At 41.7% G+C, this 25,659-nt stretch overlaps 1 protein-coding gene across 1 annotated transcript in view; it reads left to right on the forward strand.

Annotated features, from left to right (window-relative positions):
- The first annotated feature begins 10,521 nt into the window (after positions 1-10,521).
- The window catches only part of LOC118857610 (leucyl and cystinyl aminopeptidase), a 144,522-nt gene continuing 129,384 nt past the window's right edge, over positions 10,522-25,659 (forward strand). The window contains exon 1 of the mRNA XM_036768230.1: positions 10,522-10,603. Coding sequence (XP_036624125.1) covers positions 10,585-10,603 — 19 coding nt within the window. The 5' untranslated portion in view covers positions 10,522-10,584. The remainder of the gene's footprint in view (positions 10,604-25,659) is intronic.

Below are 25,659 nucleotides of genomic sequence, written 5' to 3' on the forward strand. Positions count from 1 at the left end.
GCCATGACTGGCAAGTGAATTGGATGTAAGTGATGGAGGCCTGTGCAAAGTCACCAGCCTCATTCTCTCCTCTGGAGCCATCTGGGTCCAGGGGTAGATATAAATCAGGATGACTGGGGATGGTCCCAGACACAGTGGGAGACCTTAGCCTTTTTAAGCTAAGCTCTTTCCCAGGTCTCAGTTTGTCTGAGGTATCACCCATTCAGTCATTAAGGCTAGGCAAAAACTGAGACAAAGAATGGCCTCTTTTACCCAGTTAAAAAAAATCATTATGGAAGGAGATACTGAACTCAAAGACAGGGAGCATAGAGACAACCTAAGGATCATTGGTCTCCCAGAAGAAAATGACAGGACAAAAAAAAAAAACCCTCAATACCAGAATAAAGAAATAATAGAAGAGAAGTGCACAGAATTTCTGAACATAGGAAATGAAATTCCAATTGAAAGAATTCACAGATTGCCTCCAGAAAAAGAACCAAGGCTGCAAACTCCAAGACAAATAGTGGTTAAATTTAACAGTTCGATTCAGACGCAAGTTCTGCAAGCCATTAGGAGAAAGACTTTTAATTACAATGGAAAGGACATTCAAATAAGACTATTGTGCACCTACTAGAAAAAAAAGGAGGAGGAATTGTAATAATGTGGTACAAAAAACACTGGTGCTCAGAATGCAGCCCAGGGTGACCTATCCTGAAAATCTGAGCCTAAGCAAATCTCGGGACCAAAGATGGATATTCAATAATAAAGAACAGTTTGAAACATTTTTAGAAAGAAAATCAGACCTGAAGAGATTATTTGCTTCTTAAATACTACAAACAACAGAAATGTAGGAAGGAATGAATAAACGTAGCAGGCAAGGATAGCAACAGCAACGGAGTGACAAAAGAGAGACCCATAAGAGACTGCTTTTTAAAGTACACAAAGAAATAGGGATGAAGGCAGAAACATGGTATCAGTAATAATGAAGAGACAGACAGGTGGCTTTATGGAAAGAACCTGGTGACAACTTGCCTACAGGTGAATTCTCTTTTTGTGGGACTCTATTAAAACATAGGTAGGTAAATGAAAGGGGTGAAGGGGGAATAGAGAGAAGTGAATGACGCCCTGGGGTCCGATTAAGGGCTAGCCAGGAGGGGAAGATGACCTCTGTGGTCTCAGAAAGAGCTCACAGGGGAGTAGTTGAGGAGGATGCGGGAAAGATTGAAAAGTTGGTATGCGATGCTTTACTTTGAAGGTGGGAGGAGGTTCCACTGATGAATGCTCCTATGGGAAAAGGGAGATGGTCATTAAGGGAGATGACGACACTGGATGAAGCCTGGGGGATTTAGTGCTTGAAAAGTCCACTTGTCCTGGGACAGAGAGGGGAGTCAGAGCCCCTGGGGCCAACTGGTACCCAGAGGAATGGGAGAGCATAGACACAGGGAGGAGGTTTCTAGGCAAATGTAAAAAAAAAAAAAAAAAGATTAACCAGAGAGGGTATATATCAGTGGTGGGGGAGGGGCTCTACTGTGGGGCGGTGTCCTCTTGGACACCTACAAATATTTACATGGGAAAAGAGGAATCCAAAAGGGTAAACACTAGAAGGCACTAGTGGAAATAATCTAGAGGGGATATCTTGGAATCTTTGATTGTATGAAGAGTATAGGGAAAAGAGAGAGACCAGATCATTATAGGAATCATGAGTCAGAGAATAAAGGTCTAAAATAAATAGAAAGAGAAGTCAGACAGTGAGAGAAATCCTTTTTGGAAAGAGGCATACAAAAAATGAAATTTTAAAAACTAATGAAAAAGACTAGCTAAAGGGAAGGAGAGAAAGGGAGAATCTATTTGATTAACTAAATGGAAAAAAAGAGGGGAAAGAAATATATAACCAGATAAAAACAGAAGAGAGGAATTAATAAATAAAACCCTAAAAAGAAAGGGACAACAAATAAGAAGAGAGGATTGAGGGTGAGGGGAAGAGAGCAAGTGGGAAAAGGGCCACCTTAAAAAAGACTAAAGGAAAGTAACTGAAAGAACATAATACTGTGCTTATAGCAGAAGAGGGGAAAAAATGTAAACTAACTAGAATCACATTCCTCTTCCTCTGAGCCTCTAGAACAGAGGTCTATGGACTTTTTTGACCTCACACAGTAAAAATACTGTTCAGTATGCACCCCCAATCTGTGTATATTTACTTACTCGTAAATTGTATGTATGTATTACAGTTCTAATAATTATGCATGTTATAAAACTTAACGTGGAATAGAGATTTTTAATAGGAACAGATGAAATATTTGATCCTAGAGCAAAAGGGGGCCAGTGGAACTTGAATCAGGTAGTCACACGGTCAGACTTACCCTTCAGGAACATCATTCTGGCATCTGTGGGGAGACTGGAGGCCAAGAGACCACCTAGTCAGTCAGTAAGCATTTATTAAGCACTAATAATTTGTCAGGTACTGTGCTATATTCTGGGGGAAACAAAAAAAGAAGAAAATATAGTCCCTGCCCTCCAGAAGTTTGAAGTCTTGGGGAGAGGGAGGGGGCACAGAGGAGACAGCAATTAAACAACTTTGTATAAACAAGCTATGTACAGGACAAATAGGAAATAATCAACAAAGGGAAGGCACTAGCATTAAAAATGATTGGGAAAAGCTTCTTGTAAAAGGTGGGACTTTGTCTAAGAATTAGGAAAATTTCAATAAGTCACGTAAGAGGTGATGAAACCTGAACTTGGGTGGAGGCTGTGTAAGACGCTATAGAGGCAGAAATGAGATGTGTCAACTAATGGGTGTGTTGGGGCGAGAATGAGAAGTTAAAGATGACATTGAGGTTAAAATTTCTGTGACTGGAAAGATTCTGATGGTGCTCTTGACAGAAATAAGGAAGTTCAAAGGAAGGGTAGGTTTGAAGGGAAAGATAATATAGTAACAGTTGAGGCTCAGATCACTACCCATCCTTGCCTGATGGTCCTATGAAAATCATTCTGAGCCTTACAAAACAAAGAGGAGGTGGGAGGGATGAGCAGGGAAAAAGGATCTTACTACACTTGCCTCTGATTGCTGACCTTCGGGTGATGCGGAGGGGATGCCTGGAGAGTGGAGAAGGGAATGGCATCTGTGTAGCTTCAATCAGAAGGGCATACCTGTGTGGGTTAGGTTATAACTGCCCTTGAAAAGTCCAATGAGGAACTTACACTTGGATGACAGTTGGGGGATTTGGTGCTTGAAAAGCCTACTTGTCCTTGGAGGGGGAGAGGAGCACCAGCTGATCTCTAAGGTTGTTTCTAGGCTTCTGAAAGGTTTCCTTCCCCCACAGCAGAGGTACCTTGCAGTAAACTGGGCAGGGAAGAGCCATCATCTCCCCCTCTTTTAGGGTCTGTGACCCTGAGAAACAGGCTTAGAATTTTGATCTTTTCAGTTCTAGTTAAGGGGAAGGGAGTCCCTGACCTAGGAAACTTGAGCCCTGTGGACCTCAAAGCCCAGGATTCCAGGCTGGATATTGCAACTAGTTCAGCAAGGACATCCTGAGAAACCTGGGTCCCAGGACACAAGCCCCGGGGTGGACTTTGGATGAGGAACTTGATACAAGCTACTTCCTGTATTGGGAAAGCAATATGCCTGGCAACATAGGGCTCTACTCCTGACTCTCAGGACTTTCTCCACCATCCAACAGAAGCTTCTTCACCCTGCGAGTTCACTCTACTTCTACACTTCTCTCACTGGAAGTACATTCTACCCAAGTGGCCCATTCCTTTGATTGCTTTGTTCCTTCTAGAATATCCATTCTAAGAAAAATGTCCAGGCCAGTCACATCTTCATTCCTCTCCAGACTCTACTCCTGACTCTTTGGACTTTTCCTACCAAGCCCAGCATCCCCCTTGGCTTTTTGGCTTTTTTTTATATGTTGTCTTTCTCCATTAGAATGTAAGCTCCCTGAGGGCAAAAGAATATCCTTTTGCTTGTATTCTCAGTGTTAAGCACTATGCCTAGCATAAAGTAAGCTGTTAATACTTGCTTGTTCATTTTACTAAAAGGCTATGTAAGGCAATATCCTATGAAGGTCTATTAGAATTAAGAGATTAAATTTCTTATATTGATTCACTGTTTCAGTTTCAGCAAAATGAGGGGGTTATATGAATCTTTCTAGTTCTAAGATTCTATGATTCTGTTAGGTGGCAGTAGATAGTAGGCATTATTAGGACTAGCAGATAGTATAGAGGGAATGGGGGATAGAATATTAAGTCCAGGAGTGTCTTTGGAGGTTAATAATTCCAACATACTCATATTACACATTAGGAAGTTGATGCCTAAAGAGTAAAACTACTACTTCTCACTCCCCTAATTATGCAGAATACCAAGAAGGGCTGGACAGGATTGAAATGACTGCATAGCAGCAACATTAAATATTAGACCTTTGGAGAAAGAGGAAGGTCTTGGTGGGAAACTAGTTAAAGAAAACAATCCAACTAGTTTCAGTAGGAACTGTTGTGAAATGTGCTCTCCAAAGAACCTTTATGGAGACTTAAGCAAAACAACCATGGAGCTTCATCATTCCTCTTCGGAGAAAGAAGGAGGCTTGTGAAAGAGTTTGTTGCTTTTTTTTTTCCTCTAAGGGCATACAATTAATCAAGCTTTTAAGGCTACTTACTGTTTGTGATGGATTTTACGAATCCAAGAATTAAAAAGAGGCATCTCAAGGTGAAAGTAGAAAGGAAAATTTATTACGATCCTGCGGGAAAGGGCAACTCGGACACCAAAAGGTCAGAGCACGCTGGACACAGAAAACTGGGGTGTTTATATAGGTCCCTAACTACAATTCCCCCTCCCAACCTCCTTCCTCTCAGCTTGCAGATGTAAGCTTTGAGGGTACAATCTGGACTCCATAAATCTATCCTAGGGACAATGGCAAGGAACAAACAGTATAGCTATTTTTGACAAGCAGGTGACAGACATTCCCACCATTCTTATCCCATTCTCCAATCAATCTGAAGTGATAAATCTATCTTAATGACAATGACAATGAACAAATGGTTTGGTTATCTGTGACAGGCAGAAGCCAGTTGTTGGTTACTTCATCTTCACATCTGTGGCAAACTAGCCTTACCCATCACCCTTACATCTGTGACGGATATCCCCAGCACCCTTACACCTTGTCTCCCATCATTCATACCTAACTGGTCTTGCACGTCTACATTGCACCTGGCTTTCCGGCTTTTCATCCATTCTTCTCCCAAGCCGGGGGTCCCTTACCCTGGGGTCAGTTCACAGGGGCTGAGCATCCTGTGTCCTATCCTTACTTTCAGAGGATTTTATGGTTGCTGACTTATTCATCTCAACCCTTCTTTCTTTCAGGCCTCTCACCATTAGGTAAATACATAGGATGTGAGCATCCTCTGTCCTGTTCTTAACCTCAGGGGCCTTATGGTCACTAGATTGGCTTATGGAGGGGAAAACATCTAAGTAGAGAAATGGCTTTACAGAAAGGAAAATATCTAAGTAGAGAAATGGGACTCATTATCCTACTTATTTCTATTTATCTAATTTGTTCCCTTTTATGAGAGATCTTAACTCGTTCCACACATTACTATGTGGAGTTTGAGGGGAGGGAGCATGGAAGATACATGATGAAATAGCATTAACTACTTATCTCTAATAACACCAAATAACTTTCACCAAAGTGTCACTCCAAGATTTCATAGTAAGCTGGAGGTGACCTTGGGTTCTAAAAGCAACCAGAAAGGCTAAGAATATAGGTCTGGTGATAGACTGTTGTCAGCAGCCTGGAGCTCCTCAAAAGAGATCATGACCACTGGGCAGGTTCCCAGATGACAGATCTAGTAGGCCACAGCAACAGAGGAAGACCAATCTTAGGATCATAGGTATTAAGGCAGAAGGGACCTTAACAATTATCTAATCCCAAACCTGCATTTTAAAGATGAGGAAACTGAGGCTAAGAAAGACTAAGTGATTCACCAAGATCAAATTTATAGAGATTCCAATCTGCTTCAGTGGGGAGAGAGTACCACATGAATGAAATCACAGATCCTTGAGATATTAAAGTACCAAGAAAATTGCAGAACACCAAAATATTGGTGTTAACCAAATTGCCAAAAATCTTAGTAGGATTCAGGTTTTTTTAAATAAAGCAAGAGAACCAGATCTGCATCTTCTCCATCAGAAGTGTCAAATATGACAATCCCACCAAATTAGATTAAAATGTAATTGGGAAATACTTAACAAAGTAAATAAAAATACAGTAAGACATAGATAATTTTAATATGTGGTTTTCTAAGTTCAATATGCACCCACAGGGATCTTTATGCATGGTTTACTGACCTCCCTTGTCCCCCTTTTCTATTTGAGTTTGATACCACTGCACTAAATAGTCATAATGGGGGAAGGCTTATATTTAGAGGTAGGAAGGCGGGAGGGAGGTAGACATGAAAAAAGAACATTATTAAAGCTTTTTAAGTTTCACAGAGGGAATGGAGGGGAGGTGCAGAAGGGGCAAAAATAGAGCATTTGTTAAGGAAGACAGTGTGCCACTGGGTTACAGAGCCTGTGGAAATGAATAGAGAGTAAGGAGATTTGAAAGGTAGGAAGGGGCCAGGTTATAAGGGGCTTTAAAAGCCAAACCAAGGATTTACATTTGGAGGCAATAGAGATTCACTGGAGTTTACTGCAAAGGGGAGTGACATGGGCAGAGCAGTGTTTGAGGAAGCTTGCTTCGACAGTTGAATGGAGGATAGACTAGAGAGAGAAGAGACTTGTAGCAGGCAGACCAACCAGGGGTCCAGCTGTGAGGCAGTTAGGGTCAGCACCAGGGTGGTGGCAGAGAAAAGAACAAGGCTTATACAAGAGATATTTGTCGTTGTTACTCAGTTGTGGGAGACTCTTTGTGACCCCATGTGGGGTTTTCTTGGCAAAGATATTGGAGTGGTTTTCCATTTCCTTCTCCAGCTCATCTTACAGATGAATAAACTGAGGCAAACAGTTAAGTGACACGCCTAGGGTCATGCAGCCAGTAAGTGTTTGAGGCCGGATTTGAATTCATGAATCTTACGAAGAAGGGTCTTCCTGATTCCTAGCCCAGTGCTCTAACCACTGCACCACTTAGTTGTCCTACAAGAGATATTAGGAAGATGAAATCAACAAGATTTGGCAACAGATTGGATATAGGGGAGAGAGAGTGAGGAGGAGACAAGCATGACCTTGAAGTTGTTAGTTAGGCTAGTGAGAACAACCCAAATGAGAGAGATCTGAGTTCAAATCCTGCCTCAGACACTGGTATGCCTCAGTTTCCTCCAATGTAAAATGAGGATGATAATAATAGCAACTCTCTCCCAGGATTGTTACATGATAAAGCAAGATAACATATGTAAAGTACTTTGCAAACCTAAACACTATATAAATGCCCCCTATTATTATGAAGATCCAGCAAAGATGAGGGATAGCTGATAGCCCGACAGGTAGGAGGAGAACACAGAGAGAGAAGTAACATGAAAACCTAGAGAAGAGAGTATGGAGAAAAGGGTGATTGACAGTATCAAAGGCTGTACAGAGGTCGAGAAGGAGGAGGACTGAGAAAAGGCCATTAGATTTGGCAATTAAGAAATCACTAGTAACTGGAGAGAACAGTTTCAGCTGAACTATGAGGTTGGAAGCCAGACTGCAGAGAATGAATGAGAAGAAACAACTAGAGGCTCTGATTATACAGTCTTCCCAAAAAGTTTAGCCACAAAAAGGAGGAGAGATAGAGGATGATTTGTTAAGGGGATGGAGGAGACACGGGCAGGATTTTAGGGAACAGGAAAGCAGCTAGTAGAAAGGAAGAGACTGAAAATAATTGAGAGAATGGGGATAAAAAGGGGGTAATGGTCTGGAGAATTCACGTAGAGGGGCTTACCTTGGCCAGGAGAATGGCACTTATCGTGAGACAGGGAGGAGTTAGTGGGAGAAGGCATCTGAAATGAAGAAGGGAGCTCTTAGCAAATGACATCGTTTTTCAGTGGAGTACGAGGCAAGGCTCTCAGCTGAGAGGATGGATAGGGGGAGGATGGGAAGTCATGGGAGGTTTAAGGAAAGAAGAAAAAGTCTGGAAAAGCTGCTGTGATGAGTGGAATGAGTTAATTATGGAGATGTAAAAAGTATTTATTGCCTTACTGCAGAGAGGGTTCACTTTTATCAAGACTCTAATACTTTGATTCCATGGGCAAAATGCTTATCTGAGATTTATTTTCCACATTTAAAAAAACGGGCCTGGGCAGTGGATTTCAGTAGACTTGGATGGAAGATAGCCTTCTTGTAGCTCAACAAAAGAAAAAAAAGGTCGGGGGACCAGAGGTGCTAGCAGTAGGCGTGCAAGAGAAGAATCCAAAGCTTGGTGGTATTAGCCCCGCCAGGAACTGAGTACGGAAAGCGGCAGTAGCAAAGAAAGCCCTGAGGCCGTATGAAAATCTTCCCCTCCGGCCCCACCTAGCAGCCTGAGACTGATGCTGTCTGACATAAACTACAGGAAAGAAAGGTGGTAGTCGCAGGAGCTAGAAGCAAACCAGAAGGTTTCCACAAAGCAAACACTTTCGCCCTCCCCTCCCAGCTGCACTTCCTCAGTGGGGTGGGGGCGGGGGGAAAGTGGCTTTCGGGCATAGGTAGAAGTCCGCTTTGCAAAGCCTCGGGGCACTGTTTAGCAGGCTGGGGAGAGCAGGTGTACAGACATGCTTTCCTCCCCAAACACAAACTGCCCGTACCCACTGAGCATGCGCGGCGGTCCTACGAATTCCATTCCCTCCGGGTTTTGCTGAAGGCTGAGCTGGGAGGAGCCGAGGCCGAGGCTTTGAAGGTGGCAGTGAACTCTAAATAAGGTAGAGCCTCGGTGCGGTGCAGAGGGAAGGGGAGGAGCAGGGCGGGGCCAGAGGAAGAGGGCGGAGCCAAGAGCTAGGAGGGGCAGGCAAAGCTTCTACCGCCCACCACCGACCTTAAGCATGGGTCTCTTTCCCTGGGACCTCGTACCTATCTGGGTGCTGAGATGGGCTGGACCTGAGAGGGCACCTGGTGCTACTGTGATCGTGGGCACAGACACCCTGGAATTCCTTCTTTTGGAGGTCGACTTGAGGGGCTCGACCCCCATGCCCAAAGGAATCTGGTCTAGCTAGGTGGTGCAGTGGATACCGCGCCTGGGTCCGTAAGACCCCAGTGCAAGGACTGTTTCTGACACTTTATTAGTTTGTGTGACCTCGGGCAAATGACACCCTCAGTTTCCTCATCTGTAAAAGGGGGCTAATAATAGCTCTACTTCCCACGGTGGTTGTTATGTGGATAAAATGAGATATAGCATTTGTAAAGCGTTAGGTAAATAAAGTATATGCAGCTACATAGCTCTGGATGTCGGATATAGATATATCTGTTAATAGATCTCTCTAGCTCAGTATAGAGCTGTAGATTGGGTTTATAGATGTAGACGTCTGTCAGATACAGATAAAAATCTATAATTTATTTATCTAGCGCTTCGAGGTTTGCAAAGTTTTACAAATGCTATGTCTCATTTTATCGACACAACAACCACCCTGGGAGGTGGGTGTTATTAGTACCTTTCACAGGCAAGGAAGCTGAGGCTGACTTGCCTGAAGTCACACACGTACACACGTTTATCCATATCTATCGATCTGTATCCGAGGGGTCTATTCCGAGGGGCTGAGACCTGAAGGGTGTGGGGGGGGGGCGGGGAACAGGTATTGATGCAAAATAGTCACAAAACATTGGGGCTTGAAAGGGGATCTTAGGGACCTTCTATAGCCTCATCCGCTCCTTTCAAAGACGAGGAATTTCAGGCCCGGGGTCGAAGGGGGTCGGGGGAGAGGCGCAAGAACCGGCCTCCATACGCCGAGGCTTTTCTCCAGATGTCCTCTAGGCTTGGAGATCAGGAGGGGATCGTTCTGGCCATTCTCCCTCCTGGGTTCAATAAAGTCCTTCCACCACATGGGGATGGAGTACTGCCCGGGGATTCTAGCGGGTACCGGGGAAGCGGTGGAGGGGTGAATGCCTTTCCCCCTTAGCTCGGGGTTCAGGGGGGTCCCCTGCACGCTTCTGCAGCCTTTCCACGAGCCCCCGGAACTTCTCCCTCCAATTTTTGACTGCTGGGGCAAGATACCCAACGTGCGACTGGTGCTTCCAAAACTTGGCCTTCCTCGCATCTCCGTCAGTCTGCTAGCAAGTATCCATTTCTCCTCCCTTAAGCTGGTCTCTAACGCAAGTCCCTGGCAGGGAGCTGGGGAGGAGAGGGGCGGGGCTGCGTCTCTATTTAGGAGGAATTGGCCCCGCCCCACTGCTCCGTCCCCGAAGCTGGTGGAGGTTCGGAACCCAAGAGCGCACGCACTGCTCCCCCACCCCCACCCCCCGCCCTCCCGCCTTGCTTTCCCTGCTCCAGGTTCGCAGCCCCAGCTAAAACCCGGAGCGGATTCTGGCGAAGCGGTGGAACGGCCTTGCTTTGCTGGTTGTCTCTTTAAAGTCGCCGAGCCTGGGCATGCTCAGTAGGCAGGCTCGGTTTGGGTCCACAAGTCGGAAGCTTGTGCACTGCTTCAGCGCCGAGCCGCCGCGGGGAAAAAATGGAGCCGTTCACCAGCGGTGAGTGGTGCGAGCCGAGCCGCTGCCCTGCCGCTAGCCCCGTGCACTTGGCCCGGGCCTGCCACACGGCGGGGCTGCCGCCTCTGCCGCCTGGCTCGCCGCCCTCTGGGGCGGTGGGGGGCGGGGATGGGGCAGGGGCTGCAGGGGCAGGCTGGAGGCCGGGGAGCCAGGGAGGAGGGCAGCTTCGCTTTGCAAGGCCCGGTCCCTGGCTGCCCGATGAAGGTCAGCCCCGCTCCCGCCCCGAAGCAGGGGTGCGGCTGGCAGACAGACCTGCGGCATTTCCACCCCCTGCTCCCGGGAAGCCCCAGTGTGGGCCGATGGCAAAGTTACTCCTCCGTGGAGCCCAAGTGCCCAATATGACAGAGGCGGGGAAGAAACTTGGGGAGTCACAATCGAACTCCCTTGAGTGATGGGGAAGTGGGGTGGGAAGGATGGCACATAGTAGGCGCTTAATAAATGTTGATTGATTGATGATCGATTAAGGCGCCTGCTCTGCCCCCCGACGCAGTTCTGATTTGCTAAAATAGAAACTTAAGTGGGTGCAAGAAGGTTTTAGGAGAGGAGCAAGAAGGCTTGCACGGGGAGTGAGGAGAGGTGGCAGCAGAATTGGAGGGATGGGGAAACTTCAAAAGGACCTTCTTTAGCTGGTCCCACTACATTGGTCCCATCCTTTCTGACCCTGTGTGTGCATAACTCCAGTCCCAAAGCCCCCCTGCAGTGAGAGTCCCATACCAAACGGGCTTTGAGACGCCCACATAATTTTAAAGCGCTTTTCACCACGACGCTCAGTGTGGTCGGTTTCTGAGCTCTAGACTTGCTAGTTTCTAGGGCCCTCCACTGTAAGTGGGAAAGTAGGTGATTTGTGACATCAGGTGGGACAAAGCAATTTGGGAACTTACAAGGTTCCGTTGTCATACAGACTTCGGTTGAGTTTGCTTCAGAAACTCAAATCCCATGTAAAACCAACTACTTTCACTTCAGATAAAAGTGCTGGATTCACAGTTTCGGATTGTGATATTGCAGTACTTGGTGCAGCATAAAATTCGTTGAATGGGTTTGTTTCGTTTTTGTTTGTTTTTAAAGCAGGAAGTAGATTAATTACCTGGAAAAGAGAACTTTATACCAAAGCTTAGGTCACTTTCATTATTCTCCAGTAGTTATCGTGTAGCGCTCACTTTCTTGTTTCCAGGTATTTTGAATGTGGTTGGGGTGGGAGACTAAGTCGGTTAGAGCAGGAGGCCTAGAACTGGTTCCTGTAAAGACTGGCTTCAAAAACATATTTTTTTTTCCATTGCACCCTGCCCCCCCACCCCCACCCCTTTTCTAAAAATTGTGTGCTGTTGGTCATTGAGGAGACACTGAGTTAGAAAGTGTGGGTGGCTTCGTGCATTCACAGGCACACATTGGAAGTCAATGTCCTGCTGACTGATTCTGTTTAGTAAGTAGTAACCTTTCTTTCTATAGATACTGGTAAAATAAGTTAGTGATAGCAACTTTAATTTTGAATTTCCTTTCCCTTGCAGGTATTACTTTAATTATTTATAGTTTTGAGGATCAGCTAGTAAAGTTATTTAACATAGACTTTTGTGTTTAATACAGATCTTTCATACTAAATCCTTTAAAAAGATAATTATCTGTAGTATAATTTCTGCCATAGGCTCAGTAGTTATCTCTTTTGAGCTTTAATGTGTGGAGCTCCATAATTGTAAGATGAGTGGTGTTTTATTTATAATCTCCTCCCATTTCAGTAAGTAGTCAGGCTTGGGTTTTTAGAAATACTCCTATAAAAAAATAAAGAAAAATCCGTAAAACTAGCCCATTATTCCTTGTACCTCATAAACAAAACAAACCGGTTTGATATAAAATACCTGTAAGGTTCTAGATTTAGGAATTTTGAAGAATTCATTCATATTTCAGAATGTGTTGGAAAAGTTTATGTTCACACATATCCATCTACCAAGAAATAGGATTGATGCCTAAAATGTAAGAAATTGGATATCTAATTCTTTTTCTATCCCTTTTTTCAAATTTTTGAATAATAAAGTGTCATTTTTTAAAAAGGTGAGTACTCAGGGAGAGAGGCTTGTCTAATCTTTTTTAATAAGAAGAATTGAAAATTAGAATGTCTTTCTATTGTGGTTAGCAATTTGGGTGATCTCCAAAGATAAAGATTGCACCATTTATTTCATAATGTTACAGTAGAATTCCTTAATGTTGTTGAACATTGCATGGAATTGTATTCATCCGCCTCTCTCCCTTGGCGGGAGAAAAGTGTGATGTTTCTTTTTTTTCTCTAGGCCTAAAATGGGTCATTGCAATTCATCTCAGGTCAGTTGTTTTTCAGTATTGTTCTTTTACATTACTATGGTCATTTTATATATCATTCTACAGGTTCTGCTTATTTTGCTTCATATCTCTTCCTACAAGTCTTCCCATATTTCTTTGAATTCCTCATATTTTTCTTGTTGTATGGGGCAAAGGGACGAGAATAGGCATTTATGTAGCACCTACTGTATGCCAGACACTGTGCTAAGCGCTTTACAAATACCTCATTTGATCCTCACGCAACCATCCTGTAAGGTAGATACTGTTAATTTCACAGTTGAGGAAACTGAGGCAAAGTCACACAGCTAGTAAATGTCTAAGGCTGCATTTGAACTCATGTATGCTGCAATAATACTCCATTATATTCTTGTGACAGTTTGTTTAGCTAGTCCTATTTTGATAGGTACCCACTCTATTTCCAGTTTTTTCTTATTCATCTTTGCACAGTACCTTGAATATTCAATTAACATTTAATACCTATTGTGTACAGAATAAGTGAGCTGGGGGCACTGGGGATACACAGACTGAAAAGAGTCTGTGATCTCAAGCTTATTTTTTACTGGGAGAATATTTGCCATTGGACCCACACGTGTAAGTAAATACAAAATATGTGCAGAATAATTTCAAGATGGAATACTATTGTGCTATGAGAAATGATGGGCAGAATGCTTTCAGAAAAACCTGGAAAGACATACATGAACTGATGGAAAGTGAAATGAGCAGAACCAGGTGAACATTGTACACAGTAACAGCGATATTGTACAAGGATCAACTGTGAGTGACTTAGCTATTCCAGTGATACAGTGATCCAAGACAGTTCTGAAGGAGTTATGATGAAAAATGCTATCTACCCCCAGAGAGAGAACCGATAGAGTCTGAATGCAGATTGAAGCATACTTTTTTTACTTTAGTTTGTGTTTTCTTTAATATCATGACTAATATGGAAATATGTTTTGCATGACTGCACATGTATAACCTGTGTCAAATTGCTTGACTACTTTTTTTTCCATGTAACTTTTTATTTATTTAGTTTTTAGCATTGATTTTCACAAGAGTTTGAATTACAAATTTTCTCCCCATTTCTACCCTCCCCCCCACTCCAAGATTGCCCTGTTCTTGACCTATGCTGGTCAGCCCTCCCTTGCATCACTCCACTCCCCTCCCAGCCCCTTTTCCCTTCCTTTCTTGTAGGGCAAGATAAATTTCTACGCCCCATTGCCTGTGTATCTTATTTTCTAGTTGCATGCAAAAACTTTTTTTTTTTTGCTTTTGAACATCTGCTTTTAAAACTTTGAGTTCCAAATTCTCTCCCCTCTTCCCTTCCCACCCACCCTCCCTAAGAAGTCAAGCAATTCAACATAGGCCACATGTGTATCATTATGTATAACCCTTCCACAATACTCATGTTGTGAAAGACTAACTATATTTTGCTCCTTCCTAACCTATACCCCTTTATTGAATTTTCTCCCTTGACCCTGTCCCCTTTCGAAAGTGTTTGTTTTTGATTACCTCCATCCCCATCTGCCCTCCCTTCTATCATCCCCCCTTTTTTTATCTTCTTCCTCCTTTTTTCCTGTGGGGTAAGATACGCAAATGAGTATGTATGACATTCCCTCCTCAGGTCAAATTTGATGAGAGCAAGATTCACTCATTCCCCCTCACCTGCCTTCTCTTCTCTTCCTACAGAACTGCTTTTTCTTGCCACTTTTATGCGAAATAATTTACCCCATTCTATCTCTCCCTATCTCTCTCTCTCAATATATTCCTCTTTCATCCCTTAATTTGATTTTATTTCTTTTAGATATCTTTCCTTCATCTTCAACTCACTCTGTGCCTGCTCTCTCTCTCTCTCTCTATATATACACATACATATGTACATACACACTCACATATACATATATACATAAATATATATATATATGCATATTCCCTTCAGCTACCCTAATACTGAGGTCTCATGAATCATACACATCATCTTTCCATGTAGGAATGTAAACAAAGCAGTTCAACTTTAGTAAGTCTCTTAAATTGCTGACTTCTTAATGAGGGAAAATGGGAGGAAGGAAGGATGGAGAGAATTTGGAACTCAAAATTTTAAAAAGTAAATGTTAGAGGATGTTTTTACATATAATTGGGAAAAAATAAAATATTTAAAAATAGTTTCAGGAGGGAGGGAGTGCCAATAATTATGGTGAGATGAGGAAAAACCTTGCATGGGGGGAACAGTACCCAAGCTATATTTTCAAGAAAGACTGGTACAAATTCTGTTAGGTTGAGGTAAGGTGGGAGTGTGTTATAGACTTGGGAAGACATGGAGGTGAAAGATGGATTGTTGCATATGGGGAACAGCTAATAGGCCAGTTTGTTTGGAATCATGAATATGTGAAAGGGGGAGTAATACAAAATGATTACAAAGGGTAGGTTGGAACCTGACTGTTGTTCACTTGCATCAGTTGTGTCTAACTCTCTGTGACCCCATTTTGGGGTTTTCTTGGCAAAGATCCTAGAGTGGTTTGCCATTTCCTTCTCCAGCTCATTTTAGAGATGAAGAAACTGACCCAAACAGGGCTAAGTGACTTACCCAGGGTCACACAGCTAATAAGTGTTTGAGGTCAGATTTGAACTCATGAAGATGAATCTTCCTGATTTCAGGGCCCAGTGTCCTATCCACTGGCCACCTAGCTGTCCTGGAACTTGATTATGGGGCTTTAAATGTGGACTGAAGATTTTGCATTTTATATATTATCCTAGGGGCAAGTTTTTGTTTTTGTATTTTGAGGAGGGAGTGGTGGCAGAGGAGGGATTATATTATTGGACCTGTGTTTTAGGATTATCAATTTATTATCTTTGTGGAGGCTGGATTAGAGGGGAGAAAAAGAAGATGCAGAAGGATCAGTTGGGAGGCTCCTGCAGTGGTCCATTAGAGAAAAGATAGAGACCTCTTCCCCATCCCCTGAAAGGGAAGGAGGATCAACAGTGCTGTTGTTCAGTCCTTCAGTCTTGTCCGACTCTTTGTGACCTTACGGACCATAGCACAACGATGCTGTTCTGTCCATGGGATTTTCTTGGCAAAGAAGTGGTTTGCCATTTCCTTCTCTAGTGGATTAAGACAAACCGAGGTTAAGTGACTTGCTCAGTGTCACATAGCAAATAAGTGTCTGAAGCTGGATTTGAACTTAGGTCTTTCTGACTCCAGGCGCATCACAGTATTTGCTGAGTCCAGCTGCCCCCAGATCAATGATAATTGGCAAACTAATTGAGAGAGGGAGGAATTGAGTACCGGAGTGATTGGAAGGATGGTGTGAGAAATGAAGTATATTTTTGGACGTGTTGAATTTGAGGTGGCTATTGTACATCATGGTAGAATGTCCAGGGGACAGTTGTGAGTTCGGGACTTGGGAGTCATTGGCATAGAAATGCATAGAATCCATAGGAGCAGAGGAGAGAGGATGCAGAAAGAGAAGAGCCTCAGTTGCCCTGCTTTGAGAGACAGCCACTCTTAATGGCTGAAGGGGTTTGGGTGAGGAGCCTGAGAAGGAATGGGTCAAAAAGATGGGAGTAGGGGTTGGTCTGGAGGGTTACAAACAGCTAAAAGGTCAAGTACAATGAGAACTAAAAAAAGACCATTGGGTGTCTTCCCTCGGAGATTGCCCCCAATTATCTCTCTCTCTCTCCGCATGTTTGTGTGTGTGTGTGTGTGTGTGTGTGTATGTATGATATCTATCTTGTATACATAGTTATTTACATTGTCTTCTCCTGTACGGTGTTGGGGTGTTGGCTCTTTGCTGGCAAGGACTGTTTTTGCCATTCTGTTTTCCTACTGCTTAACAACAGTGCCTGATGCATAGTCAGCTTTTAATAAATGCATATTGCTTTGACTTGGTGATAATCTTGGAAATAGCTGTTTCAGTCAAGTGGGTATCAGAAACCAGATTGTAAGAGGCTGGCTAGTGAAGGGGAAGGAAAGGGAATGGAGGTAACAAATGGAGACCTTTTTTTAAGGAATTTGTGAAAGGGAGGAAAAATAGAGGACAATAGCTTAAAAGTATGGCAGTCAAGAAAGGGGTTTTAAGGACTGGAAGACCAACCTGGGCACCTAGGTAGATGATGGGATTGGAACCAGTAGATAAGGAGGGATTTAAGATAGTATAGGATTGATGATAAGGAAGATAGGATTGAAGAAAGGCTGTTTTATCTGTTTCCTCTGGACTCAGTCTTGTAACTGAGTTATTCTGTTACTCTTTTCTGGTAACATTAGCTTCAACTTCACTAGTCTCCCAAAGGTCCTTAAGGAAGGACTAATGGTAAAAATATTCAGGCATCCTGATTGTGGATGCCAGCAGGGATATTTTTGGTCACACTGTTAAGTAGTTACTTTTTCTGGCCCTATTCATTATTAGTTTTTATTGAGCAGCGGCCACATATAAGGCACAAACCAAATGAGGTAAACTTTAACCAAATCTGTATATTATAGAGGACACATGTGAAAGTGGAAGGAAGCTTAATCATATGATAGTTTCTGTTTGGGAGAGATGTGGTAAAAGAAAAAATGGGGCAGTTACATATTGAGAGCAAGAGATAACCAGATGGGCAGCCTACATGCCCCACTGGTATCCATGCAGTGTCGAAGATCAAAGCTCTCCGTAGGCTGGTTGGATCCCTTCGAGAACAGGATAGGCAGGTATAGATGAGTTGAGGTCTGCATTGTTGGATAGAGTATTCACATAGATGAAATCACAGATCCATTAGAGTTAAAAATAGTATGTACCTTCTCCCAATTAGAGTCTGTAAACTATAGGCCAAGGAGCTTGACTTTCGTTCCTGGGAAAATGTAGACTAGATTATTAAAGAGATGCTTGTCTAACAGCTAAAAAGGAGGGTGACTATTACAAAGAGCCATTATGCTTCTTCAAGAACTGGTCATGCCACCTTATTTCCTTTTTTTTTTTTTTTTGGACCAGATAAAATAAACTAGTAAATGAAGGAAATGCTGTTCGCAAGGCTTTTGGTAAATTGTCTCCTAGTATTCTTGTGAAGAAGATGGAGCAAGATGAATTAAGATATTAGAATAATTTGAAAGATTGAGAGCTGGTTGGATATCTTGAAGAGCCATTAGTTTGTTGATGTTTCTGTTATTTTTTGGCAAAGGGTCTGTAGGGCAGTGCCTCAGGGATTAGACTTGTGCAATTTAAGTTTTTCTTTTTTTTTCTTTCTTTTTTTTTGGATAAAGGCATTGGTGAAATGCTCATTAGATTTGCAGATGATACAAAGCTAGGAGGGATAGCTAACCCACTGCATGACAAAATGGGACTCCAAAGGGATCTTCATAGGCTAGAGTTCTGGGCTGAGTCTAATGAGATGAAAAATTCATCTTATATAACTATAAAGTCTTGTACTTGGGTACAGAAAATGAAATTCACTGATTATAAGATGGGGAGGTGTGAAGGGAGGTATAGATTGGCAATAATTTTTCTGAAAAGGAGTGTTAGTGTCCTCCTTGTCCAGCAGAGTGATGTGATAGCCAAAAAAGCTAATTGGATCTTTGACTGAATTAAGAGAGGTTTAGCTTCCTGGAATGCAGGAGTGTTAATCCCATTGTAGTGTGCCCTAGTTAGATCTTATCTAGGGTGTTAAATTCAATACTAGGCCCAGTGGTTTAAGACAGACCTTAATAGGCTGGAGGGTGTCCAGAAGAATTCAGCCAAGATGGTGGCAAAGGACTTTGAGTCCAAGGTATGTGAGGATTAGCTGAAGAAACTGGGTATGTTTAGCCAGAGAGAGAGAGAGAGACAGAGAGAGAGAGAGAGAGAGAGAGAGAGAGAGAGAGAGTGTGTGTGTGTGTGTGTGTGTGTGTGTGTGTGTAGGTACAGAGTGGCAGTATTCAAGTAGTTGAAAGGCTGTCATTGAGAAAAGGGTTAAGACTTGTTCAGTTTGGCCCAGGAGGAAGAACCTGAAAACATTGAAGTTTTTGTTCACTTGTTTTTCAGTCATGTCCAACCCTTCATGACCCCATTTGGGATATTCTTGGTAAAGATACTGGAGTGGTTTGCCATTTCCTTCTCCAGCTCATTTTACAGATGATGAAACTGAGCCAAATGGGGTTAAGTGACTTGCCCAGGGTCACACAGCTAGTAAGTGTCTGAGGCCATATTTGAACTTCAGAAGATGAGTCGTCTTGACTCTAGGCCTGGCACTCCCACTGTGCCTCCTAGCTGTTACAGAGAGCCAAATTTAGGTTTGATGTCTGGAGAGATTTCCCAACCTTTACACCTGTTCTTAAGGCCTACTTGGAAGGTAATTGGTTTTCCCTCCTTGGAGGTCTTCATGCAGAAGCTTTACTAGTAGAGCTGAGTCCCTAGATATAAGTAATTCAGAATGACGGTTTAGTTTATGTACTCTTGACATATTTCCATATTTACTCCTGATGAAAAATGCTGTTCACCTTCAGAGAAAGAACTGATGGAGTCTGAATGCAGATCAAAGCATCCTTTTTTTAATCTTTGTTTTTCTATTGTTTTAGTATATTAGAGTGGGGATTCTTTTTGTTTATGGATGGCTGTTGAGGGGCTTTCTAACTTTCAAATTCAGTGATTCTGGCTTGGTGTTCAGTACTGTTTTGACAGTGAATTTTATACCTCATTAGACTGGGGATGCTGTGTGAGGAAAGTTGGCATTGATCTATGCATTTATCTCCAGTTGTTTTTGGCATCTGTTATTTTAGGCTCTTTTGACTGGGGTACTAGGTTAGCATCAATCAGGCTCATTTTCCCCCTCTATACTAATCCTAAGTGAGTTGAAAGAAGGGTGCCTTTATGAAACTCACTGAGGAAATAGATGCTGGCTTTAAGAAAACACCAACTAAAAATAACTTTCTCCCTGATCACAACCTTCTTCACCCTTCTTTTCTCCTCAGCCCAAAAGGAGATGTTGTGTATATTCCAAAGTAATTAATTATTTGGGTAAACATTGATGTCATAGAATTTTTAAAGGGTTTGTTCTTTGGCTTAAATATAGGAATATATTTTAAAATATTTTTTCCAATGACATGTGAAAACTTTTAACATTCATTTAAAAAAATTTGAGTTCCAAATTATCTTTCTCCTTTCTCCCATCCCCCCTCATTGAGAAGGCAAGCAATTTGATATAAGGTGTATATATGCAGTCATACAAAATGTATTTCTGTATTAGTCATGTTGTGAAAGAAAACACAAACAAAAAGAACAGAAGAAAAATAAAGTAAAAAAAAAGTATGCTTCGATCTGCATTCATATTCTATCAGTTCTTTCTCTGGAAGTGGATGGCATTTTTAATCATGAATAAATATGGAAATACTTTAAGAGTACATAAACTAAACCAGCCATTCTGAATTACTTATACCTAGGGACTCGACTCTACTTGTAAAGCTCTATTTTTTTTTTCAGATTTAAATTGACTTAGGAATATTTAACAACTTTCTGGCAATTGTAGGAATTCTAAGTAGTAAATTAGGTATTTTTAGGTTTTAAGGCAGTATTGTCATGGTTTTTATCATAGATAAAGCTAGAGAGACCATTCCGTCTCTGGGAATAGGGTACTAATATGGTACTAAAAAAAATCACTCTTTCCCTGTGAAAATTATGAGCAGGTTAGCCTTTAATTTTGTGACATAGTAAATGTAAATAATGCATTATGTTAACTAGCTTTTCTGCAGCACTATGAGATTTACAAAGCGTTTTACAAATATTTCATTTTGTCCTGGTAATAACCCTGGGAGATATGTGCTATTATTATCTTCTCCATTTTACAGATGAGCAAACTGAGATAGACAGGTTTAAGTGACTTGCCCAGGATTTGAGTTCAGGTCTTTCTGACTCTGGGTCCTCTGATCACCTAGTTGAACTAAGAGATAATCTCTTTCAGCACCTATCCACCCCATTTCTTCTCTCTCCTATCCCTTAAAGAGTTTGAGAGCATTAGTACAGAAGGAGTGGGGCAGTTGTTAAAGAGAGCAGAGTGGAAGTGGAACCGGAATCGGAGTCAGGAAGTCTGGGCCTTATCCCTGGCCTTGTCACTTGCCCTACTGTGGACTTTTAAGCAAATCAGTTACTTCTCTATTTTGTATGGTATTATGAGACCGGAAATCATAGGATCGTGGGATTCTCTGTCTAGAGCTGGGAGGGGTCTCAGATACTTGTTAGCCCCAGATTGTCATTCCACAAGTGAGGAAACTGAGGCAGGGGGACTTTAAATGACTTCCCCAAGGTCACAAAGTATCAGACGTGAGCTTTGAATTCTGATTCCAGAACCAGTGCTCTATCTTTCTGCCGTACGGCACTGACTACATCTTCCACACACATAGGGCATGGTGATGAGCGCTCTGCTTTTCATCTCTTAATACCTGTAGGGCAGCCAGAGAAATACAGGTCTCAGTTCTAGACAAGGTAGCCCTGCTACTAATAATCACTAATAATAACTTTTATATAGCACTTACTGTGTGCCAAGCACTTTACAATCATTGTATCATTCGATCCTCACAATAATCCTGAGAGGTATCATTGGTCCCATTTTTACAGTTGAGAAAACTGAGGCAAAGAGGGATTAAGTGACTTGCCTAGGGTAGGAAGCCAGTAAGTGCCTGAGGCTGTATTTGAACTCAGGTTCAAGTCAGATTTCTGACTCTAGGCCTAGAGTTCTATTCCATTGCACCATCTAGCTGCCCCTAGTACCTTTCCTAAGCTTTGGGATTGGGAAGATGAAGGCATTTCAGGATTGGCAATTCCCTTTCCCCAGAAAAGCCTTTCATGGGTTGGCAGAGTGTACAAACTTGTATATAAGCTCACTGCCTCAGGATTTTGGGTCAAGAGTTCTCCAGAGTTTAGGAGAATAGGACATAGATTCTGTGGTAACTGATCCATTGTAGCTTACTCTGGGTATTCTGCTGGGAGCTGATGGAGATAACGCATACCCAGAAGTTTGCAGAGGAAGTTGGCACACATGAGAGAAATGTGGGGTGGAGGTACACAGGGTTTATGTTTATGGAAACTGTAATCCCTAGTCCTGTACTTGACCTGGATTGGACTGAGGATTGTAAATTTTAGGCTTGAATGGTAATGAATTGGGTGATAAAATCGTGGTTGAAAAGGGAATTAGTAGGACTAGTTGAGACAAAAAGTAGCAAAGATGAATAGAGAAACACTGACATCAATCAGTCTACATTTATTAAGCTCCTACTACATGCCAGGCACTGTAATAAGCCTTATATTTGGACGACCTATGAGGATATTAGGAGCAGCTAGGTGGAGCAGTGGATAGAGTGTTGGACTTGGAGTCAGGAAGACCTGAGTTCAAATTTGGCCTCGGACACTAATTAGCTGTGACATTGTGCAAGTCACTTAACCATTTGCCTCAGTTTCCTCTGTAAAATGAGCTGGAGAAGGAAATGGCAAACCACTTCAGTGTCTTTGCCAAGAAAACCCCAAATGGGATCATGGAGAGTCAGACAGGACTGAACAACAAAATGAGGATGTTACAATATGATCAAGTCATCCCAATATTCAGAATCTGTTTCGGTCAGTCTCAATGGCCCAGGCAAAATATTTTATAGTACCTGCTAATGTAAGTAGACTCTACTTTGCTCTGTGTCACCACCGTATTTCCTGGCTTGTCATTTTCCTGTGGTTGCATACTGATAAGCAAACGAATGAAAAATGAATGCTTTTTTAAAATTACAAATTTAACATAAGCAAGAAGAAAGCATTCATTTGTTGAGAGAAAAAGGAAATAAAATATTGGAGGGCATGTCTAAAAACAACGGAGAGAATAAAGACTAAGTTAAATTGCTGGTTTCTGTTTGAGATTCATAGCCTTGAAGCTTAACTTAATGATTATTCTGAGAAGAATTCTTCCTGACACATTCCAGGTATGTATGATACAACATTTCAACTGTCTTTTCTCTCTTTCTAGACTTTCTTGAGGTCAGCACACTGCTGATCTCTGAATGCCATCAGAAGGGCTAGAAACCAGTAAAGGAAGAAAGGGAGTAGTAGGTAGAGTGGAGGACTCAGAGAGAGTGGGTTCCCCTTTTTGGGAGGAGGAATTACTTGAGCAAAGGAGGATGGGTTGGTGGTGCTGATAAAATCCTTGAGCAGAGTTGGAATAGGGGGTTTTACCCAGGAAGGCTAAGAGATTTACCATAAATCACTACTTACAGGCTGGAAATCACCCTGGAAAAAAAGTATAGGGGGAAGGGCAGTAGAATTGGAATAATAGGAACTGGATTCCACTGTGGCTGCAGTGTGACTTTTTCTCTTCATCTCTGAACCTTAGTTTCTGCAGTTGTAAAATGAGAGATATATGGACAGCAGGTTCTTTTTGAGCTCTTTGATCATTTATGGAAATATACGATCAAGAACTGCCTCAAGTGTCACAGTGTTACTGGCAGACCTTTTTGATGGGAAAGGAGATGACATAAGACATGTCTTGATATTTTTAATATTTAATATTTTTAAAAATCTGGATTTGGAATTACAAAAATCAAAAAGGCCTAACAAAATGTTCACATGTAGGAACTCTTTATATAGCACTTCTTAGAGCAGTAATTCTTAATCTGGGATCTATGAGGGTTTTTTTGAAAAAAAATTTTTTTTGATAACTGTATTTCAGTACAATTAGTTTCCTTTGTAAGCCTATATATTTTATGCATTAAAAAAATTCTGATATAGGGTCTGTAGGCTTTACCAGATTTCCAAAGGGTTCCACAACAAAAAAGGTTAAGAACCTCAGCTTTAGAGGTAGGATGCTTAGAAATAATAATAGTGATAATAAAACATCTAGCATCTAAATAGCACTTTAAGTTTGGCCAAGTGCTTTACAAATATTTATTCTCACAACAATTCCTGGGAGGTAGGTGCTATTATTAAACCCTTTTTAGGGGTAAGGAAACTGAGGGAAATGGCACCTACTTCCCAGAGTTGTTCAAATGAGAAACTTTTTTTAAATCTCTTAGCACATAATAGGTGCTTAATAAATGCTTGCTTCCATCTTTTCTTCCTTTTTCTAGTCTTCTCTTTGTACTTATGAGGAAGGCCTTGATATTTGGTACATGAAAGTATTGTACTTGGTTCTGGTTGGAGGGTGGTGGAAAAGAAAGAGAAGAGGAGAGAATGAGAGAACAAATGATCAGTGATTTACCAGGTCATTGATTCAGGAACGGGTGGGGATGACTACAAACAAAGCCAGGAGTTTAGAGTAGAGAGCTGTCAAAACAGGTGGCTCCCTAGCCTGTAAGCAGAATCATATTAAGATGTAATTCAGAAATATTGAACAAAATAAAAATACAACAGAACATAGATAATACATGGTTTTTCAAGTCAATACATGACTGGCAGAAATCCTTAGTTATGGTTTAGTTTATTTCTATTTGAATTTTGGCACCACTGGGTTAGGTCATCTCTGGGTCGTTTCCCTTACTCAACTAAGGCATATGTCACTCATTTTGAGGGCACTGCCATTATCGCAATCTCCCTGTGTGGTGGATGAAGTCCACAGAGAACTTGATTTGCACTTAAAATTGATTGTGAAGCAGGGCTGATTGTTAGTCTCTGAGTATAATGGACAGACTGAAACAACAGCCTAGTTTCCATCTGTGTTATTAGGAACTGCTAAGAGATTTGGTAATTTTCCCAGTTGGAGTGGAGGAAAAAAAAAACACATTAAGAATAGAGTGAATAAAGAGGAAGAGAAAGGAGAATACTGCCTGGTTTGGAGATGTTTTTTTAAAAATCTAGTTTACCTTTAAATTTGATATAATTTAAATTATAAATTTTGATATATTTTGTTTTTTCCACTCACTTATATTTTCCAATGTAGCCCTTTCAGAGAGCCATCCACAATAAGAGAAGAAAAAAAGAAGAAAAAAGCTAAAAGTCTGACATTATTTGTCGTGATTTGGAAGGTTGGATTGGGTTTTAATTGAGTTGCCAAGTAGAGAATACTGCAGAGTTTTAAACCTGTCATTTCGTCAGTGTAGAAGCCTCTTAGTTGCTTTGTTGCTTGGGGAAAAGTTTCTTACTCCTCTGTCCAAAGGTTTCTTCATCACTTAAAAAAAATTGGACAGCCGTGACCTTATAGATAGAAGGAATGTTGGTACAGGCTCAAATGTTTTAGTTGAACTGTTTTACCATTTAAAAAAAGTAAATATTAATACCAAGGTAGTATAACTTTAGCTTCAAATGTTCATCTATCTTATAGAGACTTCTGGTCAAGGGCTCAGTCTCTGATACAGTGTTGGGAGAAAAACAGTTTGAAGTAGCATTTAAGAAATGACTTGAAGTACCTCTCTATATTGAGCAACAAATCTCACTTCAGACACTTACTAGTTATGTGAACATGGGCAAATCTCTTTAATATCTATTAGGCTCAGAAAAAGGATGATAATACTTGCAATTACCTACATTGAAAAGGTTGTTTGGAACAAAGTGCTTTTCAAATCTTAAAGCACTATATAAATTATTATTAGAAGGAGTTTCCAAGTAAGAATGTATGTGACTATATTCTGAAAGGATCTTTATGTCTGAAAGTGTGTCTGACCCGGGAGGATCTATGAAGAATCCATACAACAGAGAGAAGGAAGGAAGACTGGACTGCTTTCTTATGAGAACTGTCTTGCGGTAACTTTTTGAGGGAATTCCATAAAGAACTTTTATGAGGAATCGGAGGAGTTAGCAGTATAGTGTATTTTAGGAAAGACTGTT

The sequence above is a fragment of the Trichosurus vulpecula genome, chromosome 1 (assembly GCF_011100635.1).
Source record: "Trichosurus vulpecula isolate mTriVul1 chromosome 1, mTriVul1.pri, whole genome shotgun sequence".
NCBI classification, from domain to species: Eukaryota; Metazoa; Chordata; class Mammalia; order Diprotodontia; family Phalangeridae; genus Trichosurus; species Trichosurus vulpecula.